Source organism: Haliotis rubra, unplaced genomic scaffold (genome assembly GCF_003918875.1).
Source record: "Haliotis rubra isolate DU_JTF1 unplaced genomic scaffold, ASM391887v1 Scf561, whole genome shotgun sequence".
Taxonomy (NCBI): domain Eukaryota; kingdom Metazoa; phylum Mollusca; class Gastropoda; order Lepetellida; family Haliotidae; genus Haliotis; species Haliotis rubra.
The window spans coordinates 125,695-144,737 of record NW_025767259.1 but is presented as its reverse complement, the minus strand read 5'-3'; the positions used below and the strand labels follow the sequence as shown (position 1 = coordinate 144,737).

The window sequence follows — 19,043 nt, the reverse complement described above, 5'->3', positions numbered from 1 at the left end:
GTGAATATTAGCAGAACATAACTCCAGATTCAAAGACAGGTGAACAGTTAGTATTTTGTCAAGTCACAATGGGCAGCAATGCAGGCTTCAATGCGGCGGGGCATACTACTGATCAAAGAAGTTAGAAAGTCGTGGTCCATGCTGTCCCAATATCGGACCACCTCTTCTTTCATTTCAGCAGTATTTGTCAGCTTTATCTTATTGACACTTTCCTTCATAAGTCCCCAAACATTTTCTATTGGATTTAGGTCAAGGCTATAGCTTGGCCAATCTAATAATGTCATATTTTTAAACCAGGCCTGTGAATGTTTTGAACGATGTTTTGAGTCGTTGTCCTGCTGGAAAATCCCCAAATTTCCATAGAACACGTGAGCAGATGCAAGTAAATGTCGCTCGAGAATATCTGTGTACCGCTCACTGTTCATATTCCCTTCAAACACACAGAGGGGCGTTGCCCCTAACACAGATATGCCACCCCACACGTTAAATTTCGGACTGTACTTTGAGGAGCTGATACAAAGGTTTTTCAGTTTGTTTGGTCCAGAATTTCAGTGTATTAGGAAACAGCCACACAAAAACTTTCATCTGAGAAAATCACATTGTCCCAGTTAAAATATCTATGCTGTAAGCACCAGTTCAACCTTCGCTTCTTTTGTTCAGGTTTCATGATCGGTGATGGAATTCCTCGACTTTTCTGCCAACCCATTGCATGCAGCTCAGTTCTAATTGTCTGCTTACAGACAGCCACAGTTCCTCTATCAATCATATCCAGCCTTAAGTTTTCTAAACTCCTTTGTTTGTTTTTAGAAACAAGAATACCAAGCCACCTCCTGTCACCGACAGTCAATTTTCTGGGCCTACCTGCACCTCCCTGGTGCTCAATGCCATATCCATTTGCAATATATTTCAAAACACGATAAACAGTGGACAAAGGGATGCCATTTCTACTTGAAATCATTTTAGCTGATGTCCTTGTTATAATACTGTAAAATCAACTTCCTCTTCTCTAAATCATCCATACTGAGGATCACTGAAAATGTCGTCTGCTAGCAAGTAAACAAAGGGGGATAACTCTTCACAAACTAATGAAAAAGGATTAACGGAGTTGTCTCTCTTGAATGAAACCAAGCACTTGATAGCTGGTCAAGGTTGTTTATACTAGAAATCCAATTAAACACATTCCTAAAATTCTCAATAATTTCTGGTCATACTATACTTGTAATGATGTCTTTAATATCTGTACCTTTAATGGACCTACTTCTTACCCCTTCTCTTGATGTTTGTACTGTCACCTTCAATAGGGAATGTGAGAACGGAAATGTATATTGTAAAAATTTATCACAGGCAAATTGTAGTATGCTTCGGTTCGAAAAATATTTTTAATATCAAAATAAAATATCGCCATCATCAAAGGTAGACACCCATTTCCTCACAGAGTTGTGCTCTCAGATTTCCAACCTCATATTTAATAATTTTCTCACGTACAATATATTTAATTCAACATTTTAAGTGCCACTCGGGGCATGTCAAATGACATTAACTATATTGTACGTGAGTAATTATTAAATATGAGTTTGGAAATCTGAGAGCACAACTCTATGAGGAAATGGGTGTCTACCTTTGATGATGGCAATATTTTGTTTTGATATTAAAAATATTTTTCGAACTGAAGGGAAGGAGGCATGTTGCCAACCTTTGCTCGCTTCGCTCGCATATGTCAAGACTGGTCATTTTCTCGTTGTTGCGCAACCCTATTTGCGCTACAATTTGCCTGTGAATTGATTTACCGTAATTTTGAAAACAAATTCAACACATTTACATTTTGTGATCTGACAATGGTAGTTACTGATTGAATTATCAGATTAATAACACTGTGAAATTATTACTGTAGGAAAATGGGTTTTTCTTTGGGAGTAAATGTTATATTTCACGCTATTGGGTTTTTATTTTGTAGGAATGAATAAGTTTGGGTTTTCTTTTTAGGCTTAATAGATTACTAGGGGTGAGTGTGTGAGAGGAAGTCTGGTATTTATTTTGTTAAGTTTGGTTCAGTTTATTTTTATTAACTAATAAATTGTATTTGTTTGGCGAACTTGAATTATGTTATTTCTCTGCAAGAATCATTAGTCATGACTTAAACTATCATAGAACCTAAACGAAAGGTTATAAAGGTTCCGGTTTCAAGGCAATAAGTCAACATCAACTCAAAAAAAAATACACAACGCAAAGTCTGCTATTGAAACCGTTCAGAAACATCGAACCTAGAACCTTACTGTCACTGGGTGATTCGCCACAACAGACTTGCCTATTACAGATTTGGTGCCGTGACCAGGATTGTTTTGTCATTTTCTTAGTGAAACCTAATTGATTCTTGTCAGAATAAGTAACATTGTTTCTGGAAAAAAAATAAAAAATCTCAAAACAAATAAAGTATTACATTTTGTAGTTTTATTATGTGAATCCAGGTCTGTTTCATCATACAGGTTTATCCTGTTGAAACTGATTAGAGGTCATAAAGTACATTCATAGAGTACGTTTAGAAAGCAGAATTGTAAAGTTCTTGGTTTTGCAGCATCTATTGTCAAACAAAATGGCATCAGGGGAGACACGCGATTTATATTCCATGGCACATGATCAGGTTGAGTCCCCTCCAGATAATCTGGACCATGCTCTTATTTACTTGTCAGATTTAGGTCAAGTGGGATTTGTAACCTCTACACCTAATGTTTATCGTTCAGTTGAAAACATTGGTTCATCTCATGCACTCCCAAGTGTTAGTACACAAACCAGTAATAGTGAGATAATGGGTATTTCATCATCTGTAAATGAAGCAATGCTGAATTTTCAGCAAGGGTCTGCTTATGGTAGAAGAAGTAGACAAGATAGTCGTTCTGTACATTTTGGTGTTCCACTTGCAGATAGACACTTTGACAGGCAGAATGAATTCTGGAGATACAATCAGAGGGCACCTTCAGCAGCAGGGTTGGTTCCTGGTCTGACGTCGAATACTTCTTTGATAGATTCTAACTGGACAGGTGATAGGGTTTATCATAGTGATTGTGATAGCTCATTTGTGCAACCATTCGTGACGAAACCTACCCATCGTGAAGTTAGACTGGATACTTTTGATGGTAAAAGTTGTGAATGGCCAGATTTTCTTGTTCATTTTGAACAAGCTGCTGCATGGAATGGGTGGTCTAATGGAGAAAAAGCACAACAGTTAACCATGTGTTTACGAGGTACAGCTCAAAACTCAAAACTCAAAGAGGTGTAGCTTTTCGGTCTGAGTTTAGGAACCGTAGACAGGGCAAGGATGAGTCGGTGTCTGACTATGGTTACCAGTTGCGGAGATTGGCACTTTTGGCGTATTCAGATGCCACCTTTATTTCACTTGAGCCACATGTCATATACCAGTTTTTGACAGGGTTGTCGAATTTCAGTATGAAGAAACACATTGCATTTGCACATCCCCAAACATTAGAGGAAGCAATTGCTCATGGTGTCGAGTTTGAGGCAGTTGAGGGACATAAAAGCAGGAAACCTGAAACGTGTGAGCGGATTGCCAGGGTTTCCGAACCAGTGTCAAATGAGGGTTTGACTGTGGATGCTAGATTGATAGATCAGCGTTTAGAAACCTTTGCGAAATCATTCCAGAGGCCCAGGAAATTTGCATGTTATGTGTGTCAGGATCCTGGACTGGGTGGGATCGAGGCCGAGATTCCAGCCGATGTCAAGCAAAATGTTAGGCCGACTGAAAGTTGAACTACAGGGAAGATGTCATCACATGTTGGAGAAATGCGTTCTAGTATGCGAGAGCCAGTAGTATTGCGTGCTAGTACTATAGTACTGTCGGAAATAGAAAAAAACTGTATTTTCTCATTTATCTCTACAATTTATGTAGTTGATATGTGAAAGTGTGAAATATCTGTTAAACTAAGTTCGGCCTAACTACAGTCTCAGTGGTAGAGAGATAGGAAACGGAGAAAAAGGACTTTACTGAGGGGAAATTAGTGCAGAAATGAGCAATGCGGTTCTTTTCTAAGTCCAAAAAGACTTATTTGGAACAACCATGGCTTTATGCAAATTAGTGTGCGACGATATTGTATTACAAAGGACACTTTTTAAATGCCCAATTTGAAATTAGACATAGATTCATTATAAACGATAGCTAACGTAACAAATAATAACTTTTATGCTGAAACTATTAAGGATGTAGCTACCATGCAGTCTCACTGTCACTATAAATAGAAACAGATAGGAGGGGTCGCCTCAAAAGCAAAACCTGGGGTCGGGCTTGGGGATAGAGATATCAGCTAAGATAAGATAATCCTTTAGGGCAATTATACTGGGGAGGTACACGGCACGTCATAACAATTTACAAATAATATCCAGTCCTGTCGATCTTCGGGTGGTCATGCCACCTATATACTACGATGCGTTTCTATGTTTTTCGGGTATCATACTCTCTTACATATCTCAACATAAACTTTATGAAAGAAAGACACGTAAGATGTTAATCAGTAGATGAGACATAGTCAACACACATGAAAAAGCACTAAATATCTTTGAGATGACCCCTTGTGCCTGTAGGCAGCACGTGCATTTCATGCCATGCTTTTCTGGATATCGTATTACGCATCCCACTGAATGCCCAGTTAGGCCAAAGTGGGTTATTTCGACATATGCTATTTGCAATTGTGTCAATGTTAAGGATACAGAGTAACAGCCTAAAAACAGTATTTTTCTATTTCCGACAGTACTATAGTGGTAAATCATGTCTTTTTCTGGATATTGAGCTTGGGTCAGACATGTGTACAGTACTTGTGGATACAGGTTCTCCTGTTTCAATACTGTCATATCAGGATTTCCAGAAGTTAGGTATCAATGATTCCACTTTGAGTGTCGTTGATAGGGACATTTTCACAGCGAATGGTACTCCTGTTCATGTGTATTGTTGTGCAACATTTGGGTTTACTGTTGGTAGAGCACAGTTTGTGCAAGAGTTTGTGGTTGCAGACCTAGGACATTTGAGTAGTATTGTTGGTATGGATTTCTTTGAGACGTATGAGTGAGAAATCAAGATCAGAAAGAAGGTGCTTAGTACTTCACAGGGTAAGCTCAAGCTTTACAGGCAGAAAACATACAGCTGTTCTCAGATTTTTGTGCAGGACAAAGTTGTTGTTCCTGAAGGTGCAGAAAGGTTTATTGAATGTAAAATGGTAGATCCCATTTCATATGAACATGGTTTGATTGAACCAAATAACCAGTTGCGTAGTAGAGGTCTTTTTTGTGGCTAGGAGTTTAGTCAGACCTAAGGATAATAAGGTTGTGCTTTCAGTTTTAAACCTCAGTAACAAGGGAGTATCATTGAACAGTTCTTAATAAGTTGGTAACATCAGTGCTATTAGACAGGTGGTTGAGTGTCAAAATCAGGAAGTTGAAACAGTCAAACAGGAACTTCCTTCTCACTTGCAGCCTTTGATTGATAAAAGTTCAGAAACCCTTTCGGTTGAACAGAGACAGGCTTTGACTCACTTAGTTTCTGAGTTTGAGGATATTTTTGTTGGTGAGGACGGGAAATTAGGACAAACCAGTGTGGAAACTCATAGGATAGACACTCCTGGAGCGTTTCCCATTAAAGGTCACATGCAACCAAAAAAATCAAACATAATTAAAACACAATTATCACTTATTCATGAGATATAATATACATTGTTGGTTATGAAAAAACATATAAACAAAATTATAAGCGTACAATCGCAAATCAAAAGTGCAATATTGTGTACTTGGGTTTACTTCCCAAGAAACGAAGCAGCCGGGATACCGAACCCAGTCAGAGCGGGTGGGTGTGCACTCAAGTGTAACGGCTAGTTCATTTGCAGATGCCCTCACGGCTCATTGTGTGTGTATATATAGAGATGTTGGGTTTTGTAAATACATGCTCATTTTTTTGTGTATAACATTTTACAATCAACAGACATCATAACATGTCATGTGTTCAAGTATCACACCTGCCTGTCTGTGTAATTACATAATGTGACAGAGACCGAACTCGGTGTATAGCCTGATTGGTGTTAAGTTCAAATTGCATGTGGTCAGTGATAGCAGCTGTCTATTGAATATTGTCATTAGCAGACAGGCAGGCAGACACACAGGTGTCAATAAAACAAGACATTGAGTTTTGTCTGTGACAACGACATATCTATATCACAGTTAGAAATTCTGTCAACGCTAAATAATGACATGAGAAAGTGACTCGGTAAGAAGTGAGAAAGTGACTCGGTAAGAAGAACGTGTGGTGAAATAGACAAATGAAATTATATAAACAGTTAATTTACTGTCATAACATATAAAAAGCTCTCGCCTGTGAGATATCAACAAAACATTAGAAAAATAGCTAACACCAAAGCCTTCACCGGAGTATTCACCGGACAACCCGCTTCCAAGCTGCGCGAACCTATTTCACTGCGCACGTGCTATGAGCGCAGCCCAGCTGTTGAAACCAGTTTTCGCACAAAAAGTCGGGGGAAAATTAGTGAAACGTTTGAACTCCGATTTCGGCGCTTTTTTTTCATCGCTATTTTTCAACTTTATAAGTTGAATTTGCATTTTTGACGATTTGTTTCGGTAAGTCGATACCGAAAGGTATCAGAATCTGCAAAGTTGTGTTTTACGTTGCATGTGACCTTTAAGCTTTCTGCTAGAAAAGTGCCTTTGAGTAGGAAACAGGTGATAGAGGATGAACTAGACAAAATGTTGGAACATGGTGTCATAGAGCCTAGTGATAGTCCGTGGTCAGCTCCAGTTTGCTTAGTGACTAAGAAGGACGGCAGTTGTAGGTTCTGTGTGGACTTTAGAAAGTTGAACTCTGTCAGTACAAAGGACGCATATCCTTTACCTCGTATTGATGAGACTCTCGAGACTATAGGAGGTTCCAAGTGGTTCAGCACGCTGGACTTGGCTAGTGGATATTGCCAAGTAAACATGGATCCAAGGGATAAGCACAAAACTGCGTTTGCCATGCTATGGGGTTGTACCATTTCAATGCCGTTTGGTTTAACAAATGCACCAGCTACATTTGAGAGGTTGATGGACAAAGTTCTTGGAAAACTTAGGTGGAAGAAATGCCTGTGTTACCTTGATGCCGTTATTGTTTTTGGGTCAGATTTCAGTGACGCTTTACTAAATCTGAGGTTGGTTTTCACACAGTTACGTCATGCAAACCTTAAGTTGAAGCCTAAAAAGTGTACACTCTTTCAAACAGAAGTTGCTTTTCTAGGTCATATTGTGTCAGAAGGGATCAGATGTAATCCTGATAAGATCAGTTCTATCGAAACCTGGCCAATTCCTGGAAGTCGTAGTGAAGTTCGAAGTTTTTTATGTCTGGTGGGATATTACAGGCATTTTGTGTCAGATTTCTCTCACATTGCATTTCCCTTGGTTAGACTAACACGAAAAGGTGTTCCTTTTGTATGGACTGAGCAGTGCGATGAAGCATTCAACCAGTTGAAAAAGTGGCTTGTGACTTCTCCAGTCTTAGCATTTCCAAAAGATGAGGGTATGTTTATTTTGGATACTGATGCTAGTGCTTTTGGTATGGGGGCTGTTCTTTCACAGATTCAGGATGGTGAAGAAAAAGTACTTGCTTATGCCAGTAAAACTCTAGGTCCAGCACAGAGAAATTATTGTACCACAAAAAGGGAGTTGTTGGCAGTCGTCACATTTTAAATCTTTTCGACACTACTTGTTTGGTAGAAAGTTTTTGCTAAGGACTGATCATGCTCCGTTGTTCTGGTTGAAAAATTTCAAAGATTCAGAAGGAATTCTAGCTCAATGGTTAAGCATCATTGAGACTTATAACTTCCAGTTTCAGTATCGTCCTGGTACAAAACATCCTAATGCTGATGGTTTATCTAGGAAGCCATTACGGAAGTGCAGATTTGAACAGTGTCCGGACTGCAATGGTGACAGGAGAGATAGTGTCAAGCCAGTTTGTTCAGAGTGTTCGGCCATGAATACAGAATTAATTAGAGTATCACCTCTTACACATGACAGCACAGCAGGTTTGGATGTGTCAACGGATGGGAACATCCTGTCTGATTCTGGAGTTGATTCTACTAGTACACCTAACTGGATACCGATTTGGACTAGGGACGAGCTGTTAGAAGGTCAATTAGCAGATCCAGGTATTGCCCCTGTCTTGAAACTGAGGAGGGAAGGATCGCAGTGTCAAGTTAAGGAGGATATTACTGAGTGGTCAACAGAGGCATAGACTCTGTGGGGTCAGTGGGATAGTTTGGTTGTGGAGAATGGACTGTTGTACCGAATATCGGAGTCTGATATTTTTATAAACAGTTGACACTGATTGCTCCATCACTTGTTCTAAATAGCATATTTGAACAGTTACATGTGAATCATTGTGCTGGTCATTTTGGCCGAGACAAAACATTAGCTGCTATCAAGTCAAGATTTTATTGGCCAAATATGTCAAAAGACATCGTGTTGTGGTGTAAGTCATGTTTGTTCTGTGCTCGTTGCAAACCTGGCCCAGGTAAAGGCAAGTCCAAGTTGAGGCAGTCTCAGGTCCGACATCCATGGCAATGTTTGGCAATTGATATTGTAGGTCCTTTACCGGTTACCTGGAATGGTAATGAATACATCATGGTTCTAGGGGACTATTTCACTAAATGGAAAGAGGCATTTGCCATTAGAGATCATACAGCCCTTACTGTGGCTGATAAGCTAGTCACCGAGGTATTGTGTAGATTTGGTTGTCCAGAACAGATTGATACCGATCAAGGTAGGGAATTTGAGTAACACTTGTTCACAGGTATCTGTGATTTGTTAGGTGTGGAGAAAACCCGTACGACTCCTTACCGGCCACAGTCTGATGGATTGGTAGAACGTTTCAACCGTACTTTGAAGCAGATGCTTTCAATTTATGTCCATCAGGAACCATTAGACTGGGACGACCACTTACCATATCTCCTTATGGCTTATAGGGCTAGTGAACACAAGAGCACCAATTGTACTCCTAACTTGATGATGTTAGGTAGGGAAATTCAGTTGCCTATTGATGTGATGGTGGGTCATCATCCTCCAGGAGTTAAGAATCCACAGTGTCGTGTTGTTTATGTTCAGGGGATGCAAGAAGTTTTTCAGAAGATTTTCAGTTTGCTTCTGACAATTTGGGTGTTGCTGCTGCAACACAAAAGCGAAATTTAGATCATTTCAGATTGGAGATTTTGTTTTGAGATGGTATCCACCTAAGGCCAATCAAAAGCTAGGACTTGGTTGGGATGGTCCATACCTGAGTGGTTGTCAGGAAAATCTCGGCAATAACGTATGGAATACAGAAGAGTAAAAATTCACCAGTATCAAACGTCCACGTTGATCATCTGAAGCCTTTTGAAGGTCAACCTGTACCTTGGAATTGGCTAAAGGATACAGAGTTATCTCTGTCTAGGACACTGGACGACACAAATTCAGTTGTGTCATTTTCCAGGGATGAGGAGGATGAGTCTGATGAGGGTGCAATCACTCTTGACCGGGCATCTGAAATGAAATCACCAGTACGTACCAGAGTAGGCAGGGCAGTAAAGCCGAAGGTTGTGTATTCACCAAGTTAGGTATGGGAAAGGAGGAGAACCTCATGGTGTACATATATATAGCCGTTACAGTATGTTTTTGTTTTTTTTGCCAAATAAATTCTTCAACGTGTTTGAGTTGTTTTAGTTTTTGATGCTTGTTTTTTTTGCTTCGTTTTTGTTTTGCTGTTAATCTGCTTATTGGGAAGATTCCTTCCTTTTCTTGCTTTCAGCAATGGAATCTCGAGATTATGATTTCGGATGAGGAAGTTAAAGACTTTCTAAATCAGGATAGACCGATTTGGCCCGGTGACGGCATGCCCTGTCCAGTTCCCAGGTGTGGGGAACATGTAAATATGGAAAGTTGCTGGACCATTGGCTCAGCAAGCATAAGCCGCAAGTGACACGCTATCGTTGTTCCTTATGTGGGAAGGACTTTGCCAAGCTGTCATCCGGGAAGTGGCATGCAAAGTCACACGGCAAAACTTCACATCACATCAGTCGCTTACTTAGACAGCAAGCAGGCATAGACACGTACTTCTCCACGGCCACACCTCTCCAAACTATCATTAAGGCAAACAGTAGGAAACACACTACAAAAAACAAAACAGCCTAAAAGTGTGGTTTACAACATCAGCTGCGACAGTGGCAGCCACTACATTGGTGAAACATCCAGACCACTCAACATACACATCAAAGAACACAAGACATCCACAAACAAAGCAGACACCAAATCAGCCATTTCGGAACACATCACCAAATTTCCTCAACACAACATCAACTGGGACACTGTCAAAACACTTACAAACAACAAACACGATTACACTCAGCGGAAATTGGCCGAAGCATTACAATCCCTCTATTTTAATCCCTCTATTAACAGAGATCAAGGCTAATACATCCCCTCAGCTTACAACCACCTAATTCACAAACAATTAACCACTCAACCCACTCTGGCTTCTCATCAACCTTCATACTCACATTCCTCACCACTGGCTTCTCACTAATTAATCCCACCACCACCTTGGCTTCTGCCTAATTAACTTACATTCACTAATTCTCATGGTAATCCCATTCATCTCATTTTGTTATCCTCAGCTCATCATCATGTCATTGTAGCTTATCATGTAACTTTCTTTGACGCTTTGTTTCCCCACCATTGTTATTGTTATTGCATTATCTTATCTTGTATATAAACTTGTGTACCCCATCATTCCCCCATATGCTTGAAAACGGTATAAGAACCTATACCGAAACGTCGCTATTGTTAAAATAAAGAAGTTGATCATCCATAAAGTTGTGTCATCTCTATACCAGCAACTTCTAAAATGCCACTCAAACAAGTCAACATCCACTAAAAAAAAAATACACAATGCAAAGTCTACTACTGAAACCGTTCAGAAAAATTGAACCTAGAACCTTACTGTCACTGGGTGATTCGCCGCAACGGAGTCGCCTATTACATTACATATAAATGCTACAATAAAAACACTAACTAACCTTGATATATGTTTATTATGACAAATGATGTCTAGATTAATTGACTGATGGGTAGTTTGTATCCAAACCTTTAACATAAAGCAGATTTTTGTTAACTTTACTTTTTTTTCAGTGAAGAGAGCCTTTGCTGATGACTTGTGCTGAAGTCACTGAGTGTCTCCGATCTTTTATCTTCCTAGGTGTTGGAAAGGAGAGTAGTGGTCGAGGTCTCTTGGGACCTTTAAATAGTGTGCTGAAGACTTGAGTATTGTTAAAAATACACACCAGTAATAGAGATTGTCATTCTCTTCTAAACATACAAAAAAACATGATGAAAGGTAGTTTAAGTTTCAAAGGAGTGTCCTCTTTCTAGTTTTAGATAAAATAGAGAATAGTATAAGCATTATTTGGTTCTTGAATGATTTTTAATTGCTTAAACTTAGACTTTAAATAATAATTAAGAAACAAATAAATAATAACCTTGATTTCTGTGGCTGTTTAATGGTGGCTGTCACAGATTGTCCCCATTCCGCCTTCTTGTGAGAGGTGTGTGGTAGCTGTAGAGTGCATTGGGAAGGCATGTCTGCTGAAGGGTACTGCACACTGCCAATAAATCATTTCTCCAATCATTATAGTGAAATATTGTTCATAGTAACAACAATATCCATTATGTTACAATTGTGTTATATGTTCACTTCAGAAAATGGTAATTTCGGTTTATAATTAACATAAAGGAGGTGAGGTGATTGGATGTTAGCACGGCTTAAAAGATTTTTAACTGTATTTCAAATGAATTATTAACATCAGATGGACTTATCGAGTGACTGATGAACCATGTGTTCGGAGTATTAATAATGTAATGTACAATACTCCAAGTGCAACTTTTCTAACTTTACTGTAAATATTAAAAGAAAGACAAAATAGCAACACACAGCAATGGCAAAATATGTGAAAATTAACTTATGACATATTTAACATATTGGGGTATAAAAAACGCACCTCATAGGTTGACATGTTGTATTCCCTGGTGCTAGTACTTTCGTATGTGTCGGTTGTTGCTCAGTTGAGGGTGGCAGCTTCTTCAAGTTCAAAGGAGTCTTTGTCTTCAATGGTGTTATCTACAACAATGAATTATAATAAAGTAAATAAATCATAAATTACTGTCCTCTCCACACAAATCATAACATGTCATCAAATCTTGTATTAGCAAATGTTTTCCTGTGAACAAATGGCTATTGATAATGAAAGTTAATACAGTTTAAATTCTTACATATTTGAAATGTAATGGGCTACTGACTTTGCAGCATTTGGATTGAGGCAGTATTGAATGATTACATGACTGTATGAGTAAAATATAATGTGTGCTGATAAACCTAAAGTTGCGAATCAAGTATTGAAACATTTCAGGATATTCAGGTGGATGCTAAGAAAAATAGTTTATCCTTCTCTTATTATTAGCCAAGTAGACACTCTAATAGCCTACGCTAGAGTACAGTAATTAGGACCCCCATCAGGGTGGGTCGGCTTAGGTATGAAACAAACCATTTTGACACTGCTTTTAAGGGTCAAGTTGGGGGTTCGGCTTATCTGTGTGATCGGCTTATCTACGATAATAAACGGTGTTAAAAATAATGTCTACACAAATTGAAAGATAATTTGACCTTGCATGACAATCGTCACTAAGCGGGAGTTCAGTTTGGTAGGGCACAGGTGGTCCATCCTCTAATTGATGTTTGAGACGAAGTTGAGCAAGTATTGACAATCTCTCATGCTTCAGTTTCTGTAACTTGGTGCCAACATGATACTCGATTTTGCATAGCGTGTTTAATTTCACGTAACATGAGAGACAGACAAAGTTACATCCAGATCCCTGTTTCTTGTTGATATTCCTTCCCAACACTTGCTCAACTTGACTAATACAAGCAAATGTTGTGGGGCCACAAACATCCCTCCTCTGCAGGGGACTTGTGTTGATGTGACACACGAGACATTTAATGGCCTGCTTGTTCGTGGTCAACGAAGGCGATGGAGTCGCCTTTGATCCGCCTTTACATGACTGAGTTCTGTCTAGAAGAAACGTTTGCGTATCGCGCAGGGAAGAGGTTCTAGTTTTCCCGAAGCATATGGAAATTACCAAGACCTTGCGAATGATCGCTTTTGAAACAATGTCGCTGATTGCACAACTAAATCTGTCTGACCCCAATCACGAATCCTGAGCAGTCGCACCAAGAAAGGGCCGTATTAGAACAGAGATTCGTAGGAAGATATGACAAGTATCGTGTGTGGGAAGAGAATGTAATGCTGGAAGCTTGGATTAAGATTATTTTTTTCTTGGTGTGACAATTTCTACATGGACCGTATCTTTTTGCATATCTTCAAAAAAGCGAAACATTCTGCCCTCCCTTTTGAAAACACTAAGGACCTTCTCTCTATGGGATATGACCCTTGTGGACCTATTTGTCGTTGGTCTCAATCACAGATTTTTTCTGTTTATATTTCCCTATACAAGGTATCCATTCTCCTCCAATTACTATGGAAGGTAGGTAGGCGTCAGGGTCACTAATAGCACCTTGGTGGCCTGCACAACCATGATGTCCCTTGCAGTCAAGTTCCCACTAGGAACTCCCACTGATTTTTCACTGGTTCACTGGGGCTCCTTTTTAGTATAAATGTAGTGTTTGTTTCTGTCAATATTGTGTTACAGTTTAGGAATTACCGTGCCAAATGTCTTGTGAGTCCCCTTTAAACCAGCAAAATAAAACACAGACAAGTCTATGATATTCAATGATATATTGAATAAATAACAAGCAATGTTACAATGAATGATAGTACAGATTTCTAATGCAATACTGTTGGGTCACAAATCTAAAATATTAACTAAATGTCTATAGTTACCAGAGTCTTGATTCTTCTCAATGTACTGATTGAAGATTGTTGACACTGAGAGTCAATGTAGATGAGGCCTCATGAGCAGTTGGCCTAGAAATATCGATGTTAGCAGACAGATGAATGTAATTCCAAAGCAGTCCCCAAAGTGGTGTCGAACTATATCACAATATATATCTATTTCACAATCCTCAAATTCTCTAGCAGTAGCTACGCCTCCTTACAATCCCCCCAGAACTTTCCACAAGAACTCCGAACACCGGAAGCAACAAACTCCAGCTTACTCTCAACACGTGAAATTACACAGCCCAAGTTCAAGATGCGAGTTCAAATCACACTCAGCACTTTACTCTTGTGTGACCTATAATAACTAAAAGTTAATTAATGTGACATAATTCTGATCCAGAGCGATTAATGTTTCTCGCCAACAGTCTAATTATGAAACCTACCTGCAAGCTGGCCAGTACCTGCTCCCTCGACCTTGGCACCTTGGCAGAATTTCTTCAACCTCAACAGTGGGACATTAGGAAGGGTGGATGCTCATAAGACTCCATTATTTGAAAATATCCCTTGCAGTTCTTGTCTGATTGTAATAAAGTATCCCAGTAATGTAGGCTTTTCAGATTTTGTAATGACTGGATGGTATAGTGACTGGTCCACTTTGACCCTGTTTTTACCTCAATATTTAATCATGTCATAATATCTATTACCTATGATATTAAAAACGCAGATTTGATTTATTTGAATCCGTAAACTGAACAAGCCCACTTTGCCATTGCTAGAAAAATCTCAAAATTTACTTAGGTAAATAGGTATATACAGTTCATAACTTAAGTACACAGTAAATGGTTACATGTATTTCTCATGCAACAATAAAGTTCCATTTGTATCCTCAAAACAGTGTTGACCCAAACATGTGTTTGGTGGTATAAGCCTACACATGTTATTTGTCATCATTCACAGTAGTCACAGTAGTGCAGGATATAAATCTTATGGTGTGATTACCCCATCAGCTGGTACCAGGTTCAGGAATAATGGAACTGTACCATTTTCCCCTTCCCCTCTTGTCTCCAGTTTATTCATAATTATGGGTCAGGGCTTGGGATGTGACACTAGTAGGCTGGAGTGAGTGAGTGAGTATGGTTTTACGCCACTTTTAGCAATGTTCCAGCAATATCATGGCGGGGGGACACCAGAAATGGGCATCACACATTTTACCCATGTGGGGAATCAAACCCGGTCTTCAGCGTGATGAGTGGACGACTTAACCATTAGGCTACCCCACCACTCTGGTAGGCTGGAAAGCTGTTTCTGTTCGTTTATACATTCCCGGTTATGGTGGTTTGGCCATGGCTGTTTTCAGTCAGGTTTCAGAACCCAGTACTCCAGTACTAATCACTTGTTGACACTAGAGTTGGGGTGATGTGCTTGATGGAAGTTATTTTTGTAACCATGTTATTCAAGAGAGTTCTTGCAAACCACTGCATAGATAGGTTATACCTGATAACTTTAATGAAACATCTTGTGAATTGGATGTTTTTATAGGTTATCTTGAATAAGTAGCTGCTTGGAATAAATGGTCTTGACAGTGTGAAAGCCCAACAGTTGCTTGTGTGTTGGCAAACAATTTCACATCAGTTTTGACATCAAAGCTGAGAACTGAAGAAAACCAATAAATTTCAGTGTGTAACACCCCCTAGAGGGACCATACATATGTATTTCCAAATTTCATAAATATAGAAAATACACTTTCTTCACCAATCTTCTTCCTGATAGTTTCATGTGTTATATTTCAGATTGAATGGAATTATAGCAGATGAAAGCTACTGGCTCAGTGTCACCTACTACGACAGTGTTGTGTGCTGCTTCAGATGCTCCACAGAATAATCCAGTATTATAATATTTACAATATTCTCTACCACAAGAGTAAGAATGGTATGACAAGATTTAGTCATTCTGGTAGGTTTGACCTATATTTGAACCGGCAATGCAGTTTGAAGCCATAAACTGAGAAGTATGTTTAAGTTAACTGGCTTTTCCACTGCATGTTGTTAAGTTGGTCAGACCATTAGCTTCTTGTGATAGTTGGAATATAAATGTCAGGTGAAAATTGATGCTGAAGTGGAACACTTTTATGGATAGACAACCTTTTTGTTGCAGTAGTAGTTGCGACGTTTCGGTGTAGATCCTAACACCGTTATCAAGTAAATGATGACAGTGTTGGGATCTACACCGAAACTTCGCAACTACTACTGCAACAAAGAAGTTGTCTATCCATAAAAGTGTTCCACTTCATCATACCAGCTTCTAAATGCCACTTAAGGAAGAAATTGATGTTATCTTTTTCTTATACATTAGCATATTTTAGAAACTCATCAGTTGTCAATAAGTTCACGTGATTCTTGATTTTAACTTGATATTTTATAATCTATTAATAATCAATAACTCTCATGTTATAGTGCCATTCCCCACCGAGTTCTCAGATCTCAGTATTCAAGCAATTAAGAGACATTAATAATTTAACTAACATTTTAACTTTTAAAAGATAATCAGAGCTACAGATAACTTTTTGGGTTCGTTGAGTTATGTACTTGCTTGTGTTCATCTCAATTGGGTATCCTAATTTTCCTTTGAGTAAACAAATAAATTGTACCCACCTCCGTCAATCTCAATTGGGTATTTTGCCATTTTCCATTGATTGTAAAAATATGATAAAGTTTAAATGTTATTTATATTAGATCTGTAATATGAGAAATGATAAGAAAGACTGCAAGTTGCCAAGTTCATGTGTCGAAATAGAACCTCTCAATATAGTTATTTTATCTATCTCCCAGTACGCAAGCTATGATTTTTGTGTGTACGCATGTAATTTATTGAGTATTTACAAAAATTTAAGCGTACTTGTACGCAATAGACTTAATAAGAATTGAGTTTTCACATAAATATTTGCGTAATTTACGCAGATACGCAGCTTATCTGTACCTCTGATAATGTATCAACACATAAATTTGAAATAGTCATTACCAGATTTTACAAATTTCTGAATTCTTGCCTGAATGTTTTGGGTGTGGTTAACTCAGCTCTGGTAATTGGATTTCATTTGAAATGACCAGGATTGTCACCATTTTATAATATGAAGAACTTTTGAATTGTACATTACTGCCAACGTCTTAAAGAGCCCCTGCTTGTATGATAATTTACATAATTTCTAGTTAGAATACCTGTATCTTTTTTTTTTTATTTTTTAGTATACTACTCAAAAAAAGTAGGGGAACCTGAACTTTCAATTTGGATAGGAAGTATAAGTGTTAACAAATGTTTCAAAGACAAACATCCTATGAACTCACCACCATTTCCAGTGTATGAAATAAGCCAATACCCCAGGCAGACATCATGGTTGGTAACTTCAAAATGTTACCAGCCAAAATGGATTTAACCAGATATGACAATCCAAAGAAAATTACTCAGATGTATTGGGACATAGTATCTAAAAATTTGACCTTTGTGACATCTCTTCGGTCGTTTCACCAAACCGTCTGCTTTTGCCGAACCAGCATTTGTCTAACCAGTTTTTGCCGAAACGGCCTTCGCTTACTAGCTTTCACCGAACCAATTTTCTATGAACCAGCTTTCGCCGAAACAGTAAAAGTCAACATTTGTCGAACCGGTTTTCTATGAACCAGCTTTCGCCAAAATGCGTTTCGCCACGTCGTACATCTCTTGGTGATTCGCCGAACTCTTTTGGCTCTCCTAGTCATTCTTCTTTGTTCACCGAACAATTTAGGTCAACCTACCCGGATTTATTTGCCGAGACGACCTGCTAGGTCTCGTTCGCCTTCCAGGCACTATTCTCCGAACCGATCTCATCAAGCGAAACATACTGCTTTGCCCACATCTATAAGGTCCATTTTGCGCTCAAGGTCTCCTTATTGATCTTCAACCTCTCATCATTATGGGATTTCCAGCTCAGTGTATTCAACACGACAACATAGATCTCCTACCTGATCGCCTTCAGTCCATCGTTCTAGATCCAGGGATCAACGGTCACGTTATATGGCATCCCCAAGGCACTCTCAATCTCCTTAACGGGTATCCATACGTGGGCTTTCACCCGAGACATCCACCAGACATCAGCATGGCTCTTTGGATTGGAGATCTACTCATAGGGGCTCAGATAACAGGATTCCTCATGCCATGACTTCAGAGTTGGCGCATGCCTCCTCATCTCTCTACTTGGATTCTACCAGAATCGTGGACCCCAGTGCAGGATTCGACACCTTCCCCAGAGTTGGCTATCACCGCCGCTTGGAATCAGGCACAGTCCAAATCAGACTCAATCTACTGGGAGTGCACCTACCCCTAGAATGTCTGTTGCTGCCTCCAGTGTTGCACATCAACTTGAACCCATGTCTCCTGCATGATCAGAGATTTCCACCCCAGAAGGGAGTGTGGATTTTGTTGATGAACCCAAAGTACTAGGTTGGATAGTCGAGAAACTCCATCTACCTATTTCAGGGGGCGCAGAGGACTTAGCTCAGTTTTCCTCCATTAACAAACAACAGGATTTGGCGTCTGTTACACTTCTAATGCTCACATAGCCACCTTGTAGGATCATACCTTTAAAAGTCTCAAGAGAATTAAGGATGGCTTGTCATCCCCAAGGTTCTCTTTGTCAGTGTCTCACTCGCATGGTTTCCAGTCCCTGGCCACGGATAAAGGAACTGCTTGCCGTTTCTAGTTGAGGACAGAGAATTATCTCATATGGACACAGCTGTGAGTCGTTCTTTTCCTTTGATTAACGTTCTCCGACTAGGTTACTTACATCAGGGGCTGTATGTCCCTTATGATGTATGTCCCACCAGATGTCCAATCTTCAAGATTCAATGAAAGAGGGATGGGCTCCTTGTTTCACTCCATCCCATCTGGAACTCCTGGGGTAGTAGTTCGACTGGAAACTCCCGCCTTCAGCCATCCCCATCTACGACTCTCCAGTGGGTGGGAGATTAGGGAGGTTTGCTCTCCCAGTTGGGCCATCCTAAGTGACCCTTTTGTGACCAACCTCCTCTCCAGCAGCTACTAGCTTCTGTTCAT

At 39.4% G+C, this 19,043-nt stretch overlaps 1 protein-coding gene across 1 annotated transcript in view; it reads left to right on the top strand.

Annotated features, from left to right (window-relative positions):
• LOC124254062 overlaps positions 1-16,119 on the top strand; it is a 239,774-nt gene extending 223,655 nt beyond the window's left edge. Inside the window, exon 10 of the mRNA XM_046687914.1 lies at positions 15,749-16,119. Coding sequence (XP_046543870.1) covers positions 15,749-15,839 — 91 coding nt within the window. The 3' untranslated portion in view covers positions 15,840-16,119. The remainder of the gene's footprint in view (positions 1-15,748) is intronic.
• Positions 16,120-19,043: the final 2,924 nt, after the last annotated feature.